At 46.5% G+C, this 24,746-nt stretch overlaps 1 protein-coding gene and 1 long non-coding RNA gene across 3 annotated transcripts in view; one reads left to right on the top strand and one right to left on the bottom strand.

Moving 5' to 3' along the window:
* The window catches only part of ZNF704 (zinc finger protein 704), a 232,448-nt gene that overhangs the window by 32,508 nt on the left and 175,194 nt on the right, over nucleotides 1-24,746 (bottom strand). For both annotated transcript variants that reach the window (XM_055318216.1, XM_055318217.1), the window contains exons 3-4: nucleotides 18,213-18,316; nucleotides 11,618-11,901 (exon numbers count right to left, since the gene is read on the bottom strand). In XM_055318216.1, the coding sequence (XP_055174191.1) occupies nucleotides 11,618-11,901; nucleotides 18,213-18,316 (388 nt within the window). The remainder of the gene's footprint in view (nucleotides 1-11,617; nucleotides 11,902-18,212; nucleotides 18,317-24,746) is intronic.
* On the top strand, nucleotides 17,933-23,436 carry LOC129505266 (uncharacterized). The gene is made up of 3 exons (XR_008663501.1): nucleotides 17,933-17,985; nucleotides 22,352-22,457; nucleotides 23,024-23,436. It is a non-coding gene; the product is annotated as an uncharacterized LOC129505266 (long non-coding RNA).

Below are 24,746 nucleotides of genomic sequence, written 5' to 3'. Positions count from 1 at the left end.
GGGGTCCTGGGATCTAGCCTGCTTCTCCTTCTCCCTCTGTATTCTCTCTCTCAAATAAATAAATACATTTAAAAAATAGAAGAAAATGAGGGAGTGGGTGGGGGGTGGTGGAGGGGAGAGAAAGAGAGAGAGAATGATCTGAGATAGATAGACAAGGAGGGCCAGATCTTGAGGGTCTTGTAGGTGAAAGTAAGGAATTTGGACTTTATTCTGAAATAAAAGAGAAGCTACTGAAGGGGTTTAAGCAGGGGGTTGATACTGTAGGATTTGGGTTTAAAAAAAACAGTTTTGGGGAGAGAGCAATAATTGCCCGTATTATGCTACGGGGGGTCAGAGAAAATGGTGGATGGAAGAAGACCGGCAGTGAGCATGGAGGAAAGCAGATACACTTAGGATGTATTCTGGAGGCAGATCCAACAGTACTTGCTCTGGGTTGAATACGACAAATGTTAACATGGATGGTGTTAAAGACGACTTACACCGCTAGGCAAGTTGTGGTTGTGTTTTGAATATGCTAATTTAGAGATACCTATTATAGGTCATGGAGAGGTGACATGTAGGACACTGGACATATGAGTCTGGAACTTAGGGAAGGTCAGGGTGAGAGGCAGAAATCTGGAGTCAGGACCTGAAGGATTACTGATAACTTCGTTCTGGATGAGCTCATGTGGGGAAAAATGCAACTAGAGATGAGTAGAAGGCCAAGGACTCTGCAGCATCCAGTATTTTCCATTGGAGAGGGAGCAGGAGCAGTCAGAGAGAGAGAGAGAGAGAGAGAGAGAGAGGAGATCAGGACAGTGTGGTATTACAGCACAGGTGGAAAAAGTGTTCAAGAAGGAAGATGTGGCCAACTGCGTGGAATGAGGACTGGGAAGAGTCCTACGGACCATACATGGAGGCCGTCGGTGGCCCATGTAGGGCAACCACAGGTTTCATGGGGTAGTGGGGTTGGAAGTCAGAGGTCCAGGGGTTGGTGGTGAGTAAGTGGGATTGAAAGGAGTGGAGTAAATGCCACCTTTTCCAGGAAAGGTGGCTGATATAAGTGAGTAGTAATGGGAGAGTTTGTAGAGATGAGTGATACTGAAGTGAGTTTTTAGGTTGATGGGAACAGTTGCAAAGGAAGAAGAGGGACAATGTAGTAGAGATATGGGGGAAGATGAGAGGGGGAGAGGCCTTGCAAAAGAAAGAGGCTTCGGCATTAGTGCCTCCAGCAGGGGGAGGAGGGGACGGCTACCCTGGATGGCAGTAGGGCAGTTCTCCCCTGGAAGAAAAGAAAACCAAGGGATGGATGCAGATTCAGGTAGTTTGCTGATTTAAAAAAAAAAAAAAAAAAAGGCATTCCTGTCTGAATGCTTCTAATTTTTCAGTGAGGTAGGAAGTGAGGTCAAAGCAAAGGGCAAAGTGGGGGTGCTGTGTGGGAGCTTTGAGGAGAGCACAGGAGGCTGAAATGGTTGCTTTAGAGACTGAGAAAGGGCCAGGCGAGGCATATGATACTATTTTCATATTCATGGGGGCAAGCGAGAACCCAAAAAGTTAGGAGGCTGATCCAGTGTCATTTGATGGTTCCTACCAATCAGTCAGTGAGATAGAGGCTTTCATAATTAATATAATAGTATTCCATAACACACAGAGCCAAATTCTTCCTACATCTTGGGAATTTTTTAAAAGTTCAAATTGCTGATTGTCTTAGGAAGTGACTATCAGATTGTCTCAGGAAGTGACTATCAGACTGGTATTTTTGTGCCACAACAAGTATTATTTATTAGATTGCTCTTCCTAGTCCTTGCAGGAATATGTCAACACTTTTTTTTTTAATTGATAAGCAGGAAAGCTCGGTACTGATTACACAAAAAGAAATATCATTGGTGTAACTCCTTTCCCTACTTAGGAGGAAATAGCTGATAAAGGACTCTCAAATCCAAAAGCTACAATGAAGCTGACCAAGATCCTCTTGAAATCCCTTGGAATTAGGGTAACTACCAATTGCCATTGTTTGAGTATCATCTCAATCACACCCTCACTTTTTTTGGCCCCTTGAAATCTGTTGCCCAAAGAAAACTAGGTAATGGATATAAAAAACCATAAACTTTGCTCCTTCCTTGCTTTTTTCTTTTGCTGGGTTTCCGAGAGACATGCCATGGTGGGGACAGACTAAATAGTTCTGATCATGGGAAGCTCTCTGAGAGGAGGACCTGTGACTTCTTGCCCAACATTCTGCTCTTGGGCCCGACATAACTTAGCAGTTAGTATTTGTTGTGTTGAATCTTGGGAAAGTTGTGTTTTGGGGCCCACAGCAATGAGCCATATTTGAGACATCTTAATTTACTCAAGCATTTTGGAATTTACTTAGTAAACAGTCGATGTTCAAAGAATGTTTGTCCAAAAGTTATTGTTCTGAGGAATTCAGGAAGATTTCCCAGTACGATTACCACTTGATTATCTTACCTGGCTATAAATTAACTTCTCAGTGTAGGCGTATGGCGGGCATGGTGAACATTGAATTATAGATGGGTTTCTTTTCCCTCCTTAAGTACTTACTTTTTCCAGCCTTCCACACCTTGCACTAGTAGGTATTTGAGGAAGGTCTAAGTTCACCAGAAGAAAATGACAAATGTGCAGCCAGAAAAATGATTGTCTAATTTATAATGATTTGGGTCATCAGCATAAGCAATTGGAAGGCCTTTTATGCAGTCCTACACTCCAGATGTAAAGAGAAAGTTCCTGCCGATTTGCAAGGTGGTTGCAAATGAGGACTCAGAAACATACTTCCGTATAATGGGGAGACCTTTAGCTGTGTTTGGGAAGGGGGCCCTCCCAAACCCCTTCAGAGAAGGAAAGCTCTGCTTTCTCTCCTTAACCACTTCTTGGCATTTCCTTTGACTAACATCTTTCATTTATTACCCCATTTTATCCCAAACTGCCAGAGCTTTGCCATAATTTATCCATGCACAGATATTTGCTATCTCTAAATCTAAGAGCGATACAGGTTAAGCTTTGGAAAACGCCTATCATTTTGACCCAGTTCAACTTGGGGGAATCTGTCCTAGGAAAATCATTTGAAATGTCTGCCAAGATGCTCATCACACTGTGTATAAAGATGCTTATTGTGAGTGAGAAATCAGAAATAATCTCACAGTTACTGTGGAGATTATAGAGGGGTTGGTTAAATTAATTCCATATAACTGGATATTAAGGAATCTTAAAAATGAAGTTGAAAGAAAAGCTTCTCTGACGTGAGAAAACAAATTCCCTGTGTTGTAAGGGAATTGTTGATACTTCCTCTTTGTCTATACAGGTTCTCACCACTCCCTTCTCCACCCTGCTCAGCGCCTGGAGGCCAAGCTTCATGCGTCAGTGGGTCTCCTTGCTCGCTGGCTTCTGGATGATTTGGCCAATGGGAGGCAGTGACAGCAGGTGGGGAGGCAGGAAGAGAGACTGGAAGGCAAGAGGGTATGGATTCCCTCAGCCTCCTGCCTGCCTGGCCACAGGTGGGCAGTGGCTAGATTTCTCCTCCAAAAACTAACATTTCTGGTGGTATTTTCAGAGTTTGGGTAACCTCCTTGGTTCTGGAAACCCCTCTGTTTCTTTGCCTCTAAAGCTTAGGTGTGGTAATGTTAGCTCATGGGGTAGATTCTTCTGATGTCCCCTATCCCTATCTACACCTTCGTCAAGAGCTTCTCCATTCTACTCTTCTCAGTTACTTCACTTGAGTACACCGCCTGCTTCCTGCTCAACCCTTGACTGATACAGGGGGAGAGTTGTAGGTTATAAAAATATGTGAACAGGTGTGCCTGGGTGGCTGTGTCGGTTAAGCATCTGCCTTTGGCTCAGGTCATGATCCTGGGGTCCTGGATGGAGCCCCGAGTCGGGCTCCCTGCTTGGCGGGGAGCTGGCTTCTCCCTCTCCCTCTCCTTCTGTTCTTCACCCTGCTTGTGCTCTCCTTCTCTTTCAAATAAATAATAAAATCTTAATAAGAAAAAAAAAGCATATGAGCATTATCTTTTTGTGACGGGAGGGTATGGAATGCAAAGCAAGATGTATTTTTGTGAGGTGGAAATATTGGAGAGGGATGTCTTATTTGTGCATTATCCTCAAATGTAAAAATTATCCTATTTTTAATTTTAAGAAATCATTTCCTTAAAAATGGAAGTCACCCTCTTAACACTTGGCTTGAATAATTTGGGAGAATAAAAGTACCCTGAAAGGATGATCTCAACTCAAATGAAACCAAGTGTCTTCTCTCTCCATATGTGAAGGATGTTCTTATGTCCAACCATGAGGCCCTTACCTGATGATTATGTACTCTGCAAACTCCCCTCACCACATCCAATGGAGACAAATCCTTTGTCTACAAACAGACTACTTGCTGTTACATTAAAAACAAAACAAGCCATGGGAGGAGGAGAACAGGAAAAAATAGCTGAATAAACACTGCCTGGGTTGCTACATGGGTCCTAGCTCACCCAAGGAGGCCAAAGCAAGCAGAGCTGCTGGCAGAGTCGCGGTGGCCAAGTCTGAACATGTCCACCTATGCTTCAGCCTTGGCTGTCCCTCATAGCTCTAAGAGAAGGAAGTTCACAGAGCTGGGATGTCCGAGGGAGACGAGGCCACCCTTGGTCGGGAACCACACTGTGCTAGGGTATTCCATACATTTGCTTCACTTAACCCTGACAACAACCCCAGGGAGTAGAGTTCCTGGCAGTTACAAGCAGACACCCATGCCTGGGATGAACTTCTCAGCAGCTTCCAGGCAAGCTCTTTAGTCACCTGCCTTGGGTGCGGTAGGCCCCGATGGCTGGAGACAGCCCCCTGGAGCTGCTGCACCTCTGCGGCAGTTTTCAGACGGTCTCGGACACCTGCCGCTTGGAGCTAGACGCTGAGATCTTTGGCCAGGGCTTCCCTCATCTTTTTCTCTGCTCGCCCTTTCCACAGCAAGGCTTAACCCTGGTTTTGAATCATTTCATACCTGGAATACATGGCGTAGCTTCTATCTTCCAGAAAGAACCCAGACTGGTCCGCAGGACTAACAAGATGACTGCAGGTCACCTTCAGTTCCAAGAGTGGAAACGTGGCTGAATTTTGAAGTATTCAATCACATGCCTAGGGATAAGTCCAATGAAAGCTACATTCCAGAAGGTACATGCACGTCACTTTACTGCCCAGCTTACCACACAGCGGCCTGGGGTCAATACCAAGTTGCTTTTTCGGAGGCAACTGTGAAGATCCTCAGGTATGTTTTATGTGGCGATTGAGGCGTACATGTATGTGTACCTGTGTGTACGTGTGTGTGTCTACTGGGGGTGGATGCTCATACACCCGAGCCTCCCCAGAGAGGACCAGGGCCCCTGAGGGAAGGGGAGCGTCCAATTATTCATCATAGAAGAGTTTGCTGCATTATACATGCTTCCTCAGGCTGCCTCACGTGGGAGGAACCCACACTACTTGGCAGAGGCTCCAATGTCTCTCTGAGGACCAAGAGGTCCCCTCAGGGCCTCAGCACGTTCCAAAAAGATTGAGAAGTGAACAGATGGTATTTAAAGATTCAGTAACTGCCTAGAAGCTGGTAGGGGTTCCAGTCCTTTCCTTTATTGGGAAATAGCCTTATACGTGTCATCTAAACTTTGGGGCCTTATTTCTTTACTTGAAAGACAGCAGAAGGGAACAAGCAGTCTCTGGGGTGTGTGAGGTTAGTGCAAAGTGATCGGTGAACTCAAATGTGTACCAAACATGGATTAAACATCTCCCATCTATATATACTGCTTGCAGCTGTTGTGATGATAAGTAAAATAAAAAAAAAACAAAAAGATTTCTACAAATGGAATAATACAGCATGTGTTCTTTTGTGTCTGGTGACTTTACCTCAGCATAATGTTTTTGAGATTCACCCACTGTTTCACTTCAGGATTTTTTTTTTTTTTAGGTTGAATTAATTTTATAAGGAATTTAGAAATCACCCACTGTTTCATGTGTGGGTAGTTTGTTTCCTTTTATTGCGGTGTGGTGTTCTGCTGAGTGAATATACTGCAATTTATTTATCTATTTACCTATTTATGGACATTTGGATTGTTTGCAGTTTGGAGTGATAATAAAACTGCTATGAACTACAAGCCTACAAGTCTTTTTGTGGACATATGTTTTCTTATCTCTTAGGTAAATATCTAGAAGTGGAATTGCTGGGTCATATGGTAAGCATATATTTAACTTTACAAGAAACTGCCAAACTGTTTTACAAAGTGGTTGTACCATTTTACATTCCCACCAGAAATGAATGAGAATTCCTGTTGCCAACACGTGGGATCCTGCACACCAAAAAGTACACACTGTAGGATCCCACTTACTTGAAATGCTACAATATGCAAAGTTGACCTACAGTGACGGAAGTCAGATAACTGGTTGTCAGTTTTTGTAGGGGCTGTGGGGGGGCATTTGGCTGCAGAAGGGCATGAGGAGTGCTGGCCTCGGTTAGGGTGGTGGTTGCTCAGGTGGAGAAATCAGTCAAACCCCACTGAACTGTATTCTGAAAATGGGCTCATTTTTTTGTGTGTGTGGAAATTATACCTAAATAAAGTTGATTTAAAATGATTTCTGTAACAAGGACAAAAGCATTCATGGATAATAAAAACCCCCTACTCATTATACATTTTCTCAATCAGTGGATTCTACAAGTGCAGCTCATCTTTGGGATAATCTGGACATTTCTGGACATGATCAAGTGGGTCCTGTAACTTGGAAAGGGGTGATTGCCGAAGTCCCCTGAGGTCCAAGACTCCAGATCTTATGTACTGCTTGGTCGAGAATTCTGAGGTCCTGTCACTCAAGAGCCTAGATCTCACTCTCCTGTATCCTGATCCTCCCTGAGGCCAATCCGCTCCCCTGATCTGGCTGGCGATGCTGTGTCATCACCATGAAATCCCTACAGTGTGACCCCGAGCTGCTTTTCTTAGCACCGCCCTCCCCAGCAGTTCTAACAGATGGATCTATTTCTGGAGCGGCAGTTCTTCTTGCAGAAGGCACTCTCTGCTCGGAATTAGTGGGTTAGGAATTAAGTCAGCGCAGAGACTGGCAACCACTTCTTCTTCTTCGGGAGGGCTTTACGGGTTTGTTTCTTTTTCATTCACAATTTAAAGTGACTCATTGCTTTTTTGGTTCTGAGAGATTGAAAATGCCGAGCGGAGCAAATGATGAATTCATTGTTTACTACTGCACAATCATCACTAAAGCACCTTATGTTAACTCAGCACTTTTCCCCTCTGACTTGACATTTTCCCCAGTCCACGGGTAAGAAGGGTTCATGGTCCAGAGGCCTGTAAAATAAATGAAAACGAAGGCCGGAATGTAGTGACCGGCTTTGAGTTGCTGCTGCTGTTCTGGAATGTCGAGTCCTGAGTCAGGTTCCCTTGTAGGCCGGCCCCTGATTTCTGCCCCTGTCACTGAGCCCTCACCCCTCACCTGGTGGGAGGCTGGCCTCTCCCCTTAACTCTCAATGGGCCCAAGCTGGCCGGAGTGGCCGAGGGATGCAAGTGTCTTGATACAGCCAAAGTGGGGACAGGATGCAGAAGCGAGGTGAGCACCCCCTTCTCTCTGCACTCATGCTTCTCAAATCTCTATTCAACAGGTTTCAAATGGGTAAAAAAAGGAAAGCAGAGTGTTAGCGGCCAGCATTCCCCAATGACGTGGTGCTATCATCATCCATATTTTGCAAACGAGGACCCCGGGACTCAGGGGAGTCAAGCCACTTGCTTACGGTCACCCAGGTGCTGGAGCCGGGGTGCGAATCCCAGAGTCTGAGCTGATTTATCCTGTTCCGGGAGGCCCGAACTCAGACTCTGACGGAATCAGGACTCTGCCACGGAAACGAAGAGTCCGTCATAGCGGTTAGCAGCATGTTTTCTGGAGGTCTCCCGGGGACAGGAGGCGAACCCCAGGCCTTCCCGGTAGGTTTCCTCCCGGGCTCCGGGGGGCGGCGGTGGTTAAGGCCGCCGCGCCACCTGGTGGTCGTGCCGGGAACTGCACGGCCCCAGCCCGCAGGGGCGTGGCCGTGGGTCGGTGCTGCTGGCGCCCGGCCTGCTCGCCCACGGGGCTGGCTGAGCTCCGCGCCCGGAGAAAGCAGCCTTTCATTTCCCGTTCTCGAATCGCCACTACCGGGGCTGCTTGGAAAGCCACGGGGGCTTCCCGCGGGCAGTGGGCCTGCTGCAGAGCGCCTGGAGTTCCCCGCTCTGCCCCCGGTGTCTCTCCGGGCCTCTGCACCCCGAGCCCACGCTGCCACGTGAGCTTGGCTGCCGCTGCCTCCGGTGACTTTCTCCCCGCGTTACTCCCCACTGCGGGCAGAGGGAGATGTGGATTCCTTGAGTTAATCCGCTTCAAGGGTTTCATCTTTGCTGTTTCGGCTGAGCTCTAACACATTATAAGCTACAGGACCTTGGGCGATTCCCGTGACCTTGGCGAGCGTCCTCTGCAGGAGGGGGCTATGAAGATGCCCAGGCTTTTTTGTGATGATGAAATGAAATGCTGCACTTAAAAGCATGTAAACTGTCACTAAATTTGCAAATGTAGTTGTTCTCAGCCAGTGTTCCCTCCTTACTGCTGGTAGTAGGAGATAGTGCCTGGCCTGGGCAATAGGGCTCAGACTATCCTCCTCTTTACATAAGAGGAGCATGGGTCACCCCACGAGGTGACAGTGAGGTGTCCATGTACAGGAGGGTGGTGAGAGGAGCGACGAGAGAGCTTCCATAAGGAGGAGGAGGGCCAGGGCCACTTCTTCATAATCCGATTTTGGGAATGCTGCTGTCACCTTTGCTTAGGGGTCTAAGAGGTCCGTTACAATATTGCTACATTCCCACACGTGGGGTTTTAGGGTCTGCACATCCCTTCTACTAATGGTCACATTTAACCTTCTCCATTATCTGAGAGAAGTTTGATAATACCTGTTTGCTGCGTTTAGAGATGAAGAAGCTGATAATCAAAGAGGTGAGATGGTTTTAAGTTCTCAGGGTAGCAAAGTTGAGGGTAGAATGTCCGTCTTTTGACTGTTCAGGGCTCCTTCATTTAACCACCCACCACGTTATCTCTTTCAAATATGGAACAGGGGCTTCCAAACTTCTTAAACCGTGAGCCACAGTACGAGATAATATTTTGTGCATTACACACGTTAAGTGTATAATCGAAACAAAAGCATCAGGAGACAGCACCGACCCTGGTTGAGTACAATGCATCCCGTTCTGTCCTATTCATTAAAGAAGCGCTATTCACAGCTCATTAAATTGACTCATAACCCGTTAGTGGAGTGAGACCTGCAGTTTGGAAAATACTGATCTGGAAGGTTCTCAGATAATCCCTATACAAGATGTAGCCACCACAATTGTTCATGGTCTCAAATATATAATGAATCAAGGGCATGAAGAGAAAAACAAGATGAACTCAAAGTGTCACTGACTAGGATGTATTGTTAGATGGATTAGGCAAATTAACTCTTAGAAATCTTTAGAAATAGGATTTTAAAAACTAAAATAACTGCACCACAGTTACTGGGTTTCTACCACATGGTCAGCACGGCATTTGTCAGTTCTGATCATTGCTGTCTCTTTACACATCTGAGTCTACCCACCCAACTTCCAACCTTAGAGGAAGTGGCTATCCTCAATCTCAGGGCATTGTGCCCTGTGTCTGATGGGCGCTCAATAAATATTGGCTCAATAAATAAAAAAAAATGAATAGCAACCAACCCACATTCCCATTACTCTCACTATTCAACAAAATTTTAAGTTAAAAAGGCAACAACCTGGTCTATATGAGGTCCATGATTTAAAAATTAGTGACTATGAGCACAGACAGTAGGGATATCACCCTGGGAAAATCCAGGGTCTGAATAGAGGGGGAAAAAGCATAAAGAAAGAAGGATGAACATGTTTCTAATTCATGCATTTATTCCTACTCTCTAGCATCCTGCAGAGTGGGTCTGTGCCCTTCAAATCAAGTCACTTTGTAAGGAAGCTTTTTTTCTCCCTTTTCCTTTGGTGACTGATTTAGTTGAAACCTATAGACTCTAAGTGCAAGTCTGACCAATGCAACTTAGTTGTGCAAGCGCTTGATTTTTGGCTCATGACTGCATTAGGAATGAAAGGCTGTGGCATGCTTTCAGGGGTGCACCTTACAAGCCATGGGGATGGAGGGGCTGAGAGTCCCTGCCACAGGGCCAGGACCTGCTTAACGAGAGCCGCACAACACACTCAGATGACCCCAGAAAGAAAGTCCGTGCAGCCCGACGCAAAAGGACAACGCTTCAGGTCCACACGGCTGTCTCGCCTGCAGGTTCCCACTGATACAAGTGCCAGCCTCTCTCCCTGAGTAGTCAAGCAAAGACACAGAATCCCTGGGGACCCAAAGGATGCTGGTACCACTCCAGCCCCCCTGCCCAATGGAGTGCTGTGTAAAACAGCAACTCTCCATGCTTACTTCCCCTGGCGAAAGAGCAGAGGCTATGTGAGTGCCCTGTTCTCTGAGTCGAGAGACTGCCTGTACCACCTCCACTGCTACCCACGCTGAATGATGCTAAGGGAGAGGCAGGGAGGGACAGCTGGATCGATGCCATCTCTTTGTTTTGCTCTTTGAAATGAATTGGGGGAGAAAGAAAGGTTGTCCGGCAACTGCAGTCCTCACGGTTTTGCTTTTGGACCTTGGTTGGTGGATAGTCATTAATAACGAAGCGACCAATAACAAGAGACCTATTATGTGAAAGAACAGTTTCATATTTATATGGAGATTTAAAAAATAATGTTAAGCTGTTCTCTGAGACATAGCAGCTTTGCTTTCTTCTATGAAATAGAAATACTTTTGGGGAATTGTGGGTGAACATAACGATTTAAGTGTATGTGAACAAAATGAAAAGAATATGAGCTAATTTAGGTCGAGCGGACCTGTGTTTGAGTGACAGCTCTGGCCCTTTCTCACCTGCATGATAGGGGTGAGGTGGGCGCAAGATCTCCTGGGTCTCAACCTCCTCCTGTCAGGATGGGAAAATAATACTCACCATGCAGGACTGCTGTGAGGGTCGCATAAAAATAGAACCAATTGATTTATTAAGTCGACGAATTCGATCTTTTTCACTTTTGATTGGGTAAATATGCACTTTTTAGTATCTGAGTGCACACCAATGGTTACATGTCAGCTCGCACGTATGTTCCAAGCCCGTGTTATAAAAATAAGACGCCGAACATGCTTCCCAACAACCCTTCAGGGCTTACTGAGGCAGAAAAGAGAAAAATTGAGTATGAGTTTTATTTTACAGGTGAAAAGACAAAGTCCCAACAAGAGGGTGAGTTCGCTGCCAGACCGAGCCTCCAGTACGCTCGCCTCGCGTAGCTTCCACCCACAGGTGAGCCGTACGCAGCTCCCCCGCCCGAGCCCTTCCCCCAGCGCCCGGGGCCGGGGCCGGGGCCGGGGCCGGGGCCGGGGCCGGGGCCGGGGCCGGGGCCGGGGGCGGGCACATGTGCGCGGAGCCTCGGACCGAGGAGGACTCGGCGGCTGCGGCACTGGGCCGGGGCCCTCACCGATCCGGGCACGACGAGCACCGGAGGCTCGCACCGGCCCGCACCCCAAGCGGTGTGGCCGACACACCAACCTTTCTCTTCCGGGGGATGGGCTCGTCAAAGAGCAGGTTGCTGGCCTCCGCCTCGTCGATGCCGTCGTCCGGGGGCGGGGGCGGGGGCGGCGGCGGCGGCGGCGGCGGCGGCGGGGGCGGCGCGGGGCTGCGGAGCGGCTTGAAGCTGTCGGCGGAGAGCGGCGGCGACGGCGTGGACGGGTTGGACTGGTCGCTGGGGGCGCTCCAGCTCCAGTAGCCGCTGCTGCTGCTGCTCGAGGGCACGCCGCCTCCCTCCTTCCAGGACCCGCTGAGGCCCTCGGGCCCTGCGCACAAACACAGCGTCAGCGCCCGCCGGGCTGCGCCCCGGGGTGGGGGGGTGGTGGGGGGGGCTGGGGGGGCACCGCGGGTGTGAGCGCGTGTGTGCTCGTGTGTGAGCGCGTGTGTGTGCTCGTGTGCGTGCTCGTGTGTGCGTGCGTTCACGTGTGCGTACGCGTGTATGTTCGTGTGTGCGCACGTATGCATATGTGCTCGTGTGCGTGCGTGTGCACATATGTGTGAGCGCGTGTGCGCTCATGTGTGCACGCCTGTGTGCTGCGTGTGTACTTGTGCGTGTGTGCACGTGTGCGTTGCGTATGTTCGTGTCTGCGCACGTGTGTGCACGTATGCGTGTGTGCTCGTGTGCGTGCGTGTGCACATGTGTGTGAGCGCGTGTGCGCGTGTGCGCTCATGTGTGCACGCCTGTGTGCTGCGTGTGTACTTGTGCGTGTGTGCACGTGTGCGTGCATGCGCACGTGTGTGAGCGCATGTGCATGGGAGCTGTGTGTGTGCACGTGCGTGCGTGCATGTGTGCACGTGTGTGAGCGCGTGTGCGCGTGTGCACTCGTGTGCACGCCTGTGTGCTGCGTGTGTACTTGTGCGTGTGCACGTGTGCGTATGTTCGTGTGTGCGCACATGTGTGCTCATGTGTGTGCACGTATGCGTGCGTGTGCGCATGTGTGTGAGCGCGTGTGCGCTGCGTATGTTCGTGTCTGCGCACGTGTGTGCACGTATGCGTGTGTGCTCGTGTGCGTGCGTGTGCACATGTGTGTGAGCGCGTGTGCGCTCATGTGTGCACGCCTGTGTGCTGCGTGTGTACTTGTGCGTGTGTGCACGTGTGCGTTGCGTATGTTCGTGTCTGCGCACGTGTGTGCACGTATGCGTGTGTGCTCGTGTGCGTGCGTGTGCACATGTGTGTGAGCGCGTGTGCGTGTGTGCGCTCATGTGTGCACGCCTGTGTGCTGCGTGTGTACTTGTGCGTGTGTGCACGTGTGCGTGCATGCGCACGTGTGTGAGCACATGTGCATGGGAGCTGTGTGTGTGCACGTGCGTGTGCACGTGTGCGTTGCGTATGTTCGTGTCTGCGCACGTGTGTGCACGTATGCATGTGTGCTCGTGTGCGTGCGTGTGCACGTGTGTGAGCGCGTGTGCACGTGTGCACTCGTGTGCACGCCTGTGTGCTGCGTGTGTACTTGTGCGTGTGCACGTGTGCGTATGTTCGTGTGTGCGCACATGTGTGCTCATGTGTGTGCACGTATGCGTGCGTGTGTGCGCGCATGTGTGCACATGTGTAAGCTCGTGTGTGCTCGTGAGTGTGTGTGTGAGCGCGTGTGTGAGCGCGTGTGTGCTCGTGTGTGAGCGCGTGTGTGTGCTCCTGTGCGTTCTCGTGTGCGTGCGTTCACGTGTGCGTACGCGTGTATGTTCGTGTGTGCGCACGCGTGTGCACGTATGCATGTGTGCTCGTGTGCGTGCATGTGCGCATGTGTGTGAGCGCGTGTGCGCTGCGTATGTTCGTGTCTGCGCACGTGTGTGCACGTATGCGTGTGCTCGTGTGCGTGCGTGTGCACATGTGTGTGAGCGCGTGTGCGCTCATGTGTGCACGCCTGTGTGCTGCGTGTGTACTTGTGCGTGTGTGCACGTGTGCGTGCATGCGCACGTGTGTGAGCGCATGTGCATGGGAGCTGTGTGTGTGCGCGTGCGTGTGCACGTGTGCGTTGCGTATGTTCGTGTCTGCGCACGTGTGTGCACGTATGCGTGTGTGCGCATGTGTGAGTGCGTGTGCACGCCTGTGTGCGTGCGCGTGTACTTGTGCGTGTGTGCACGTGTGCATATGTTCGTGTGTGCGCACATGTGTGCACGTATGCGTGCGTGTGTGCGCGCATGTGTGCACATGTGTAAGCTCGTGTGTGCTCGTGAGTGTGTGTGTGAGCGCGTGTGCGTGTGTGCACACGTGTGTGCTCGTGTGCGTGCATGTGTGAGCGTGTGCGTGTGTGTGCGCGCAGCGGGGGCGCGGGTCTCCGCTCAGGAAAGCGCTTGCCGCCCACCGGACAGTTTGCCACGGTTGGTAGGTAAGACTGACTCTGAACGTGGGGGGGATCGCGTTGCTCCATAGTTTGTAAACAGCTATTTCAATCACACAACAGGCTTTTCCTAACAGTTTTCTGATGCGTGCGGTTTTGTTCGACGCTAGTTTTGCAGGATGACAGTGGAGATTATGGGAAAATAAGAAAAAATAAGCTGTGCTTGCTTACGAAGTGTGGGAGCGCTTTGCCTTTCTAAGAAAAACATCTTGGGCAGTAGTCTCCCCCCTCTTCTGCCCTCATTCCCTATTTTAAAGAGAACTTTCTCAGAGGTCTGTGATCCTTGCATGACATTTATAGAAAAAGTCTCTGATGTAAGAGATTAATTTCCGGATAGTTACCTACAGATCTACCTTATTGTAACAGCTTACTCGAACGAGTAATAGTGCCCTACATTTGATGAGTGTCTTGCATCTCCCAGAGCTCACTCATACGATCTCACGCCATCTGTGTCTCCGAGGGAGGACCCTCATGCCTATTTTACAGATGGAAGTCCTGAGGCACCTGGAAGTTAAGTGACCCGCCACATGACTGGTATGTAAGTCAGACGGGTGCCGGGCCCAAAGCCTGGTCTACCGGTTGCTCTTCTCCTTCATGCATGTGGGCCTGTGTCGTGAGCAGCCTCCCTTGTCTTCAGCAAAGCTGAGATCAGAGGAGAATTTATTGGTAATTAGTACTGATGAGACTGGTGTGGGATTTTACCTTTCCTCTTGTGGGGAAACATTATGAAATGTTTGCTAATGTGGAGAGATCTTTGCCCAGCTAGAAGGTCTTGTCGCGGGAGAGGGGGCTCTTTTAATCACTAAGGATTTGCTTTCTTTCAAGATGCCCAATCTTAATGAGTGTTTGTATGAATTCTTTCTAAAGGATAATTTCTCCTTCATATTTATGTACATTCTGAATATATTAAAACTATATTCTAAGTACAAGGGGGGAAAAGTCTCAAAACGCCTCATTAAAAAAATGCTGCTAACATCTGTGTAATTAGTAATGAAGACAAATGGTAGACTTGGATTCAAGGGAAAAGTTCTTAACCGCCTTACGTAATTACGGATTGCTAGCGTATAGATTCAACTGTGTCAAACAAAAAGTTCACTGAGTGGACTGACGTTGAAACAGCAGGAGTAAGGCATCCATCTCATTCAAGCAAGGCTCTAACAGAATGCAGTGGTCATTTGTGAGGGCTCACACCCTGCCAGCCTCAACAAAACCCGACTTGGCCTCTCACCCCTGCGGTCTACACAGAGACTGAGGCACTGATGGGGCCCGAGTCACCTACTGTAAACAAGAAAGCTCCATTCACTACGACACGGTTTCAAGGGGAGCCTAATGTAGGGCCCTAGGTAATATTACCTGCAGTGACAATTACTTGGCATGGCCGGCTTAGGAGGCCTGTAAATCTACTGTGGCAAGCACCTGAAAAATAAAATAAGTTCACGGTGCTAGATGTGTAGTCATGCTAGGTATGAGTGACAGAATTTATTCTGAAAACCAACTACTATCACGGCGTGGCTACACTGCTTCATGTCAATGCCAAAAGTTACCTTGTTTACTTGTGAGCCACCTTTCCTTTAGAAACTATTTAAACAGAAGGACAATGTGATATAGAATTAAAGTTTTCAAAAAAGAAGTCAGAACCAGTTCAGAGTGTTTTTTTTTTTTTTTTTTTTAGAGAACAGCGTCTTCTTTCCTAAACAAATATTTGCCCCCAAATGCAGACACACACTGCTGGACTCTGTCTTTGCAGACCCACATCCGGACAAAATGATCCTTCTCAGGCCCAGAAAAGGAACACAACAGTTTTCAAAAACTCACCGACATACGGTAATTCTGGATATAATCTTGATTTCTAAAGAAATGAACAATTCCTTCATTTTCATAAACTGCTTTCTCTTTTAAAAAATTTGCTTCCTTCCAAAAAAAAATTTTTTTTGCTTTCTGTTGTAGACTAAACGGGAGATAATAGACAACTTGGGATTATTAATTGGGTAGTTATTTTTTTTAGATCATAACAAACACTGAATTACTTTCTTTATAACTGTGCTAACAAAAGTTTTCATTGAAGAAGTGAAAAGTTTCTTTTGATTCTAACTTTTTGATACAGAAGAACATTAAAGATGTTCTCAATTTAAAAAAGACTACAATGGTAAAAATGATGATTATAGCAAAAACATAATTTTTTTTTCCTCTGCAGTTCCTTTTTCCTCTGTTGGGTTTTGAAGATGCCTTCAGTTTGGGGTTTACTGTAATCTCTCTGTAGAGGCATTGCCTAGCTGAGAAAGGTAAGCCAGGATGCCTGTTTGCCAAGAAGCCCGGAGAAGGTCAGGTCATTCAACGGGGATGGTCAAGTTCATTTCCAGAGCACCTTACACCCCGGTTGGATTAGAGCAAGGGCTGGTGAAGACTCACTGGATGTTTAACATATATATTTTAACATCTCATGCTGAAAAGCAAATTATGTGGGAACCGTGGCTCAATCCCATAACCGACTAGGCTAGAGAAGGTTTTCCCTTGCTGGAAAGTTTCATCAAGTGCACTACATTCCAGTGAACTGCAGTCTGGCTTCCACCCATGGCTGGCCCACTGTGAAGGCTCTTGCCAAAGACACTGGTGACCTTCTACTTGGTACAGAATTCAGTCCTCATGATTGACCTTCGGTAGCACCAGAGGCTCTCCTTGAAACATGCTTTTCCCTTGACTTGCCTGGAACCACACTCTCCTGGTTCTCCTAGAGATCTCTGGGGAGCCTGCAGGCTCCCCTCAGGCTCTTTTCTCTCTGCTGGTCTCTTACATGATGATGGGTCTTACCATCGCCCTTAGCCACCTTCTCGTCACACTCTACCTCTACACAGCCCCCTTGAGGGGATCTCATCTCTTTCCCTGGCTTCACCATGATGCCTTCCAGTCCTGCATTATCAGCCCGGTCTCTCTCCTAGATTGTACCCAAATCCCCACCAGGCCCAGACCCTTGGAAGGTCCTCAAGGTCTTCCTACTGAACATGTTTCAGACTAGACCTTCATCTTGTTCAGCAGCCCCACTTCTTCCCCTAACAGTCGCCCAAAGATCTATGCCTCTGCTCTGCTCCCTATCTCAGGGAGGAGCCTCTTCCTGATGGCCTGGAAGTCACCCTTATGGCTGCCTCTCTTTCATCCTCTCCATCTCTCACCAAGTCTTGATACTGCCTGCTTCACTGTTCTCATTTATGTCCTATTCATCCCCACTGTGACCACCAAGGTCCAGGACACCTGTAGGGTTGTGTTTTTTGTTTTTGCCTGTAATCCCCCTCATAACTTTCCAGGGCCTACCACTTGATAGCTATCCTATTGCCTCAGATTAATGTCCAAACTCCTAGCCAGGAAAACATGGCTCCTCTTGATCTATTTGGGTCATGCTCTCCAACCTCATCTGCTGCCCTTCTGATTTAGCCTATGGAATTACGTGCGTCAATATTATATCCTAATTAAGATGGAAGATGTGGAATCAGAAAGATATCCACATATCTTTGGGGATTTTGGCTCTGATATTTACAAGGCAATTACCCCTCATTTGCCTCAGTGTAAAATAGCGATCGTAACATCTCATAGAGTCGTTGGGAGAATTATATGAGATGCAGTATGCTTAGTATTTGGCACACAACGAGTGCTTAATGAATGCTAGTCATCAATCTGATTGATAGGTTTTTTTCCCCCAAAGAAACTGTACAATATGAACGATTGAGTACGGACAGTTTTCAGTGATGTTTCCAAACCATCAAGTATGGTACCTAATCAATATATATTGAATGAGTGAATGCACTACATACTTATATTTGATTAATTTTATTATTCTGTTAGGATAATACTTTTTCAAAATGTTTAATATTCAGAGTTCTTTGATCCAACCGCCTGTCCAATGGACCAGAAATAATGCTGGTGAAAATAACTTCATTGGACCAATCTCCATTTACCTGGGAAAAAAGGAGCACAAGCATTGAAAGTTGTGTTCTGGAAAGGTGCTGGAGCTCAGTAAATGTGAGTTGAGTGGATGGAGGTATGAATGAGATGCTGTGAAGTCCCTGGGAAGATGAGGAGGAAGAGGATAGTTGTGATGTCTCCATTTCTCCCACATTTCCCCTTGCTTTCTGCTAATGGGTGACAGTTAACTGTTTATTGTGTTGGATAGAAATGAGGTCCCTCAAAGAGAGGCTCTGCTTTTGCTGTCAGGGGGCCCTTCCCTATGCCCCATATCCCAGGCTTACCATTCGGCCGCACAGGAGGGCTTCGAACCAACGGGCTGGTAGACAAACTGGTTAGTACCATTGCTGCTGTCACTTTGTCCATGTCCAGTTCCTCCGAAGATTTCCTGTAAAACAGGGAAGGGGGACACTGTTATCTGTGCTTGCTCTGTGCCTATTGTGGGCCATGTGCCCCAACATGTACCATGTACCACATGCTACTACACACATTTACACCTTTAACGTTATCCCCATAAAATCCAAACTTTTGTTAGTTTTATTGTACAGATCAGAAATTCTGCTGAGGTCCAGAGGTTAAGTGATCCAGTTGAAATCCTACAGTTTGAAAAAGAGAAGGGTTCATTCATTGGCTATTCATCTAATGAGTGTTTATTGAGAGTGCACTATGAGTTAGACCTTGTTCTAGGCATAGGTAATGCATGGTGAACTACAGACAAGGCTGGTGGGGAGAAACACAATTACCAGTAAACAAACAAAAAGGAATAGAATAATTTCTGATAGTGACAAGGGCTATGAAGTGTATAAGGAGGTTGACATGACGTTATTGAGGGTGGTTGCACTTAAGGTGGCCAGGGGTGGTTTCTCTGAGGAGGTGACATCTGAGGTGAAGTGTGAAGGGGGGGGCAATCAGTTTTAAGGAGGTAGGGAAGTGCCCTCCAAGCACAAGGGACAGCTGTGTAAAGGCTAGGTGGTGGGAATAAAAGGTGGGTAGTTGAAGAAGGATCTACTTTGGGGGAGAAGGGGAGAAGGGTGCAGAGCTGGTCATGTGGGGTCCTTTGGCCATGGGAGCTGTTTCAATTTTATTCTAAGTGGGATAGGAAGTCACTGGAAGGCTTTACACAAGCCTAGTGACATAATATGATTAAAAATAATGATCTGAGCTACTGTACGGAGAATGGATTTTAGGGAAAGCAGACTAGAAACAGGGAGGCCAGTTAGGAGACAATTGCTAGGAATCGGGATAAGAGGACATAGTGGCTTGAGCTAGGGTAGGGGCAGAGGCGCCTGATGGGGCAGGACCGGCTGGAGCACCGAGTGTGGGAGATGAGCAAAAGGGAGCACTCCAGGATGGCTCCCAGGTATTTGGCTTGAGCATTAACTAGCGCCATTTACTGAAATGGGAGGCAGTGGAGGAGAAATGCAATGAGAGGTATCTAAACTCCAGTGCTGTTTCACCACACTCTCCTACAGGAAGGACAGGTGATAGGAGTAGTTACCATGATATTCAAGTGAAGAGCCATCTTCACTGACATGAAGAGGTCACTCTGGTTCAGTACTTTTGGCCAGTTAACCCGAGTGAAGGTTCCTAAGATAATGATCATTGAGAACTGGAGCCAGCTTGCTGAAGCTGATTTCAATAAAGAAGTTAATATCGAGAGGCAAAAATTTATGTGGTACAGTGGCATCAGATAAATTGTACCACCTCCTGAGAGATGAACATTTTCAAATTAGGGAACAGTCAAAGACATACAACAGAGGATTAATAAACCATATTAACCAACGAATGCCACGTTTACCAACGTGGCTTACAGGGATGGTGTGCTGTATAATTTTTAAAGCAGTGAACTCTTAGAGATGGAAACTTTATAGCATCACTTCACAATACACAGGGAAAAGAGATTCCTAAATTGGAGAAAAATCAAATTGTTCCCCAATTTGGGAGGGCTGCTCGATTAACTTCATCATGAAATTTGATGTCATCAATCTGATTGATAGGTTTTTTCAAAAATTATTACAATAATTTTTAAAATTAAAATTATTACAATTTGGCTCTCCAATGTCCATGACGATGCTAATTACTGAACAAAGCTTACCCTTTTTAAAAAAAGATTTTATTTATTTATTCATGAGAGACAGAGAAGCAGAGACAGGCAGAGGGAGAAGCAGGCTCCTCACAGGGAGCCTGATGTGGGACTCGATCCTGGACCCTAGGATCACACCCTGAGCCAAAGGCAGATGCTCAACCACTGAGCCACCCAGGCATCCCCAAAGCTTACTCTTTCAATCCAAGGTACCAAAAGATGAGAATCTTTCAAATTTTTTCATATAGTTATTCTTAAAGCACCTTACCCTCTTTCTTGGCAAACTCTTCTATCAAAAGACACATTAATTTTTTTTTCAGAGAATGGTAATTAAATGCTTCTAGAAAGCAAGCTTGAGAGTACACAGTGAAATTCACTTTGCCAGAGTTTTCAAGACAATCTCATATACTTAGGGAAAAACCTGCTCATTCATTTGGCACACAATTAAAAGATTTTACAAAATCCATAATTGACTTGATCCTCATATTTGGGAGTAAAGGTGATGCCAGTTTCTTACAGAAACAAAGCCTCTTGAAACAGGAACTTAAAGTGCCTTAAGGTGATTTTGAGTATTTTGTTGTTTCATTCTCCCACGTAGTCATGGTCACGGGGGAAGGAGTAATGGGAGGCCTTGAGGGAGAAAGGTTTGCTCCACACTGAGCTCTGTAGACTGTGGGGCTCCTCTGACCGGCTGCCACCCACCCAGCCCAGCCGTAGGGATCACTCCACACCAGTGGGGGGCACACACGAACAGGCTGCTCTGACATCTCTTTCCACACTGAATTATGAGAGGCTAATTTCTGTTTCCAACTGTCAGTCTCTTCTTTTGCTTATTAACAAAAGGCTGGAGAATCAGGAGAAGCAGCCATGAGTTGGCACAGGGAAATGACACGCTTGTAGGGAGAAGGTGCCCCTGCCCTCTGCCCTGATTCTAAAGGGACTTGCTATGCAGGCATGCCTTTTTCCTCTCTTACAGCTCTGTTTCAGGAACATTCATTTTTCCTTCCTCAATCTGCTTTGTATCTTTTTGGATTTTTATTTTTTTATATCTAAGGCGAACATTCTGTTTTAGAGGTCTAAATGGCAGTTAACTCCAAAACTCATTTATGTGTTTTTTAAACATGAAGATCAACAGAGAAGGTATCATTAGAAAGTAACCACGAGAGACTCTTACCTATAGAAACAAACCAAGGACTGCTGGAGGGGTGTTGGGTGGGGGGGAACGGGGTAACTGGGTGATGGGCGTTAGGGAGGGCACGTGATGTGCTGAGCATTGGGTGTTATATATGCGACTGATGAATTACTGAACTCTGCATCTGAAACTAATGATGAGTATACTATATGTTGGCTAATTGAATTTAAATTAAAAAGAAGGAATTATAATTTTTTTTTGCATTGCCAAAATCTACAGTACATTTCAAAACAATTATTGAGTGTCATGAACTGGATTTCTGATGAAGAGTGAAAAGAGGAATAAACATTAATATAATCAGAACATTTTTTTTTTTTTTACTTGGATTACCCTTGACTTTCCCACTGGCCTTGGGAGATCATGAACAACAACAGTAACCAAAAATCAAAAGAATATATTGTTACTGATTCAATTAACCTATATGTCTCCTAGAGTATTTTTATTATGCTATGTGAAATGTTACCAGATGATATGGTCTTGTGCTGAGTTGTGTTTTTGTTTTTATCTTTGTTTAATTTCTTTTGGTACAGTACTATCTAATTACTGATTAATTGGTGCTGCAAATTCAAATCCTTATAATTAAACATGAAGAGATGATATACAAAGTAGAATTTGTTACACTTTGAGAAAACTGCTGCAAAGCCCTTCTGGTAGATTTAGATTTGTTGAGGGGGGAAAAAAAAACCCTCTAGAAGTGATGTTAAATAGTCTTTCCTAATTTGAAATTGAATCTGCTACTGAAAACCTTATCAATCATGTTTGCAAAAGGCCAGGAGCTTTCTCAATCTCTTTTTTTCCCCCAATTAATCTTTCCTCTCAGACTTAGTTGAGTATTATGGAACTTAATAATATTTAAATTAAAAAAATAATATTTAAATTCATTTAAAATAATAGTAATATTTGTTGTCATTCTATATATGATTTGTCCCTCAGATTGACCTGATTTGTATGGATGAATAGCATTTCAAGATGAGAGACACACATTTCAGGCAAGAAAAGAGTCCTATATGAAGGATGCAGTGGGTGATGAGAGAGGACAGAGCCTAGGTCAGTTCATGGGGTCCCATGTGCCATGCTAAGTGGTGTCACTAGCGAGGGACCCTTGCTTACAAGGCCAGCTATTGTTTATGTCGTATTCTTTTAAGCAGAGAGAAGCCACTGAACATTCCTGAACCTGAAAGAGAGAGAGATAATCAATCTGTATTTTAGAAATGGATCAAAATTGAAGATGTATGGAAGATGAAGAAACTAAAGGTGAGCTATTTAGCTATTTTCAGTGAAGTCTTAACCTAAACTCAAAGTATCAGATGAAGCAACAGCTATTCCTCTATGAAAAGAATATTTAGTCTAAGAGTACAGAACTCCCTTGATATCTGCTAAGGATGTGCCTGGACCTCTCTGGGAGAGGTGATGAAGGTAATGGTTAAGAGTGCAGGCTCTGGGGTTAGTTAGGTCATGGGGCTTCAACTCGACTCTCTGCCATTACTAGCTGTGTGACCTTGGATGAATCACGTGACATCTCTGAATCTCTGTTTCTTCATCTGAAAAAGGAGGATAAAAATAGATCTGTTGAGAAGATTAAGTGGGAAAACATACCCAAGCACCAGCACACAGCCTCATCCCTTGTCAGAGTTTCATAGACGTTAGCTATTATTAACCTTCAAATTCATGAATATGCCCATAGCATATATCCCCCGTGAAAGACGGCAGTATTACATTGCTTCACTTGCTCTTATTAGGCACCAGCACTAGCAGTTGTTGCCTTTTTTTTTTTTGGTGGTGGCGGTGTTATTTTTCATAAAGAACAAAACTGTTTTAAGTTCTTAGGAATTACTCTGTAAGAGGTGGCAACTGGCACATGGAGGAGCAGCTGCTGGGTCCCTTGCTAGAGCTTCACGTTGATGCCTTGGCAACGATCCAGCTCATGACGTCATGGCCCTTGAGGACTGTTCACAAATAGCCATAGCCTGGAAGGTGGTTTGGAGTTTATGTTTAAGAATTTCTGCCTCCCATTTCGACTCTTGGAGTGCTAGCTCTGCGCTAGGGGCTCTTCTAGAAACTGGAAGTACAGTCTGAAGGAAAAATCAGGCAGTTTCTGCCTTCCTGAGCTCTAGTCTATTGAAAAACCAGTTCTGGGACACCTGGGTGGCTCAGTGGTTGAGTGTCTGCCTTCGGCTCAGGGCGTGATCCTGGAGTCCCGGGATTGAGTCCCACATCGGGCTCCCTGCATGGAACCTGCTTCTCCTTCTGCCTGGGTATCTGCTTCTCTGTGTGTTTCATGAATAAATAAATAAAATCTTAAACAAAAAAAAGAAAAAGAAAAACCAGTCCTTAATCAAACATATGACAAATAAACATTAAACAGTAGATGGGACAAATGCCAGGAGAGTGGTGTGGATTTGATGAGGACCTACCTGAGACTGCCAGCTGAGGGGAGACCTCTTGGCTAGGGGGAGACCTTCCCACCGAGGGGGACTGGCAGTGAGCACTGGTGAGTTGTGAGTGAGCTGTGGGCTGGGTGGAACAAAAAGTATGGACAAGGCCACCTTTCAAAGGAATAGAAAGGCTGAGCATGGTGTGTTGTGCACTTGGAGAGGGGACGGCCCAGGTGGGGTCTCTGAAGTCCTGTTCAGGCTTTAATTCTTATCTTAAAGGCCCTGGGAATCACTCAAGTGTTTCAAGCAGAGTGGGGTTGGAGAGGTCAGGGAGGTTGGGGTGATGCTATCAGATTTATTTTCCAAAAGCTTGCTCTGGCTGCCGTGTGGAAAATGAGTTTCTTAGTTTGACAACCAGTCTTTTATCTGAGGACCTGACTGCCTGCTGACTATGGCAGCAGGTTGCAGAATGACATCATCTGCGACATGAAGAGGCAGTCAGGAGAGTGCGCAGCACCAGCGGCCTCAGCCCCAGGCCGTGGGTCTTATGCTGGCCTGGCCCTGGGCACTCGGCCGTGTCCTTGCTTACAAGGCCAGCTATTGTTTATGTCGCAAGAAGCCTTTTTTTCTTCTTTTGAGCCACTTCATGCCTGAATGCCATCTGTTTGGAGGGTGCATGCAAACATGGTCTCCCCTGGCTAACCCACCAGCTAACAGAGAAATGCTTTACATCCTGGAGACCCATAAAAGACATTTATCTGCAATTAAAGTACTGTAGTAACAAACGGAAATAAAAATGAATAATACATTCGTTAGATTAGCACTAATCCAGTTCCTTAGCAACTACCGAAATCTGCTGTCTAGACCAAGTTCAATTACTTTTAAAACTTGTGGTAATCCTAAAACGAGGAATAAAGTCTGAAAATAAAATCTCTTCAGGAAGGCCACAGTAACCATCGCCAATCTTAGAATTCTGGGAAAGCTTTTACTAAAAGTTTGGAAAACTGGGTTCAGTTAACTTTTAAATGTGATTAAAAAGCATGAGGCTTGGGACGCCGGGGTGGCTCAGTGGTGGAGCATCTATCTGCCTTTGGCTCAGGTCGTGATCCCAGGGTCCCGGGATCAAGTCCCACATCTGGCTCCCCATGGGAAGCCTGCTTCTCCCTCT

The sequence above is a fragment of the Nyctereutes procyonoides genome, unplaced genomic scaffold (assembly GCF_905146905.1).
Source record: "Nyctereutes procyonoides isolate TBG_1078 unplaced genomic scaffold, NYPRO_anot_genome, whole genome shotgun sequence".
In the NCBI taxonomy this organism is placed as follows: Eukaryota; Metazoa; Chordata; class Mammalia; order Carnivora; family Canidae; genus Nyctereutes; species Nyctereutes procyonoides.
The sequence above is the reverse complement of the archived record's forward strand: the minus strand, read 5'-3'. Positions and strand labels throughout refer to the sequence as shown.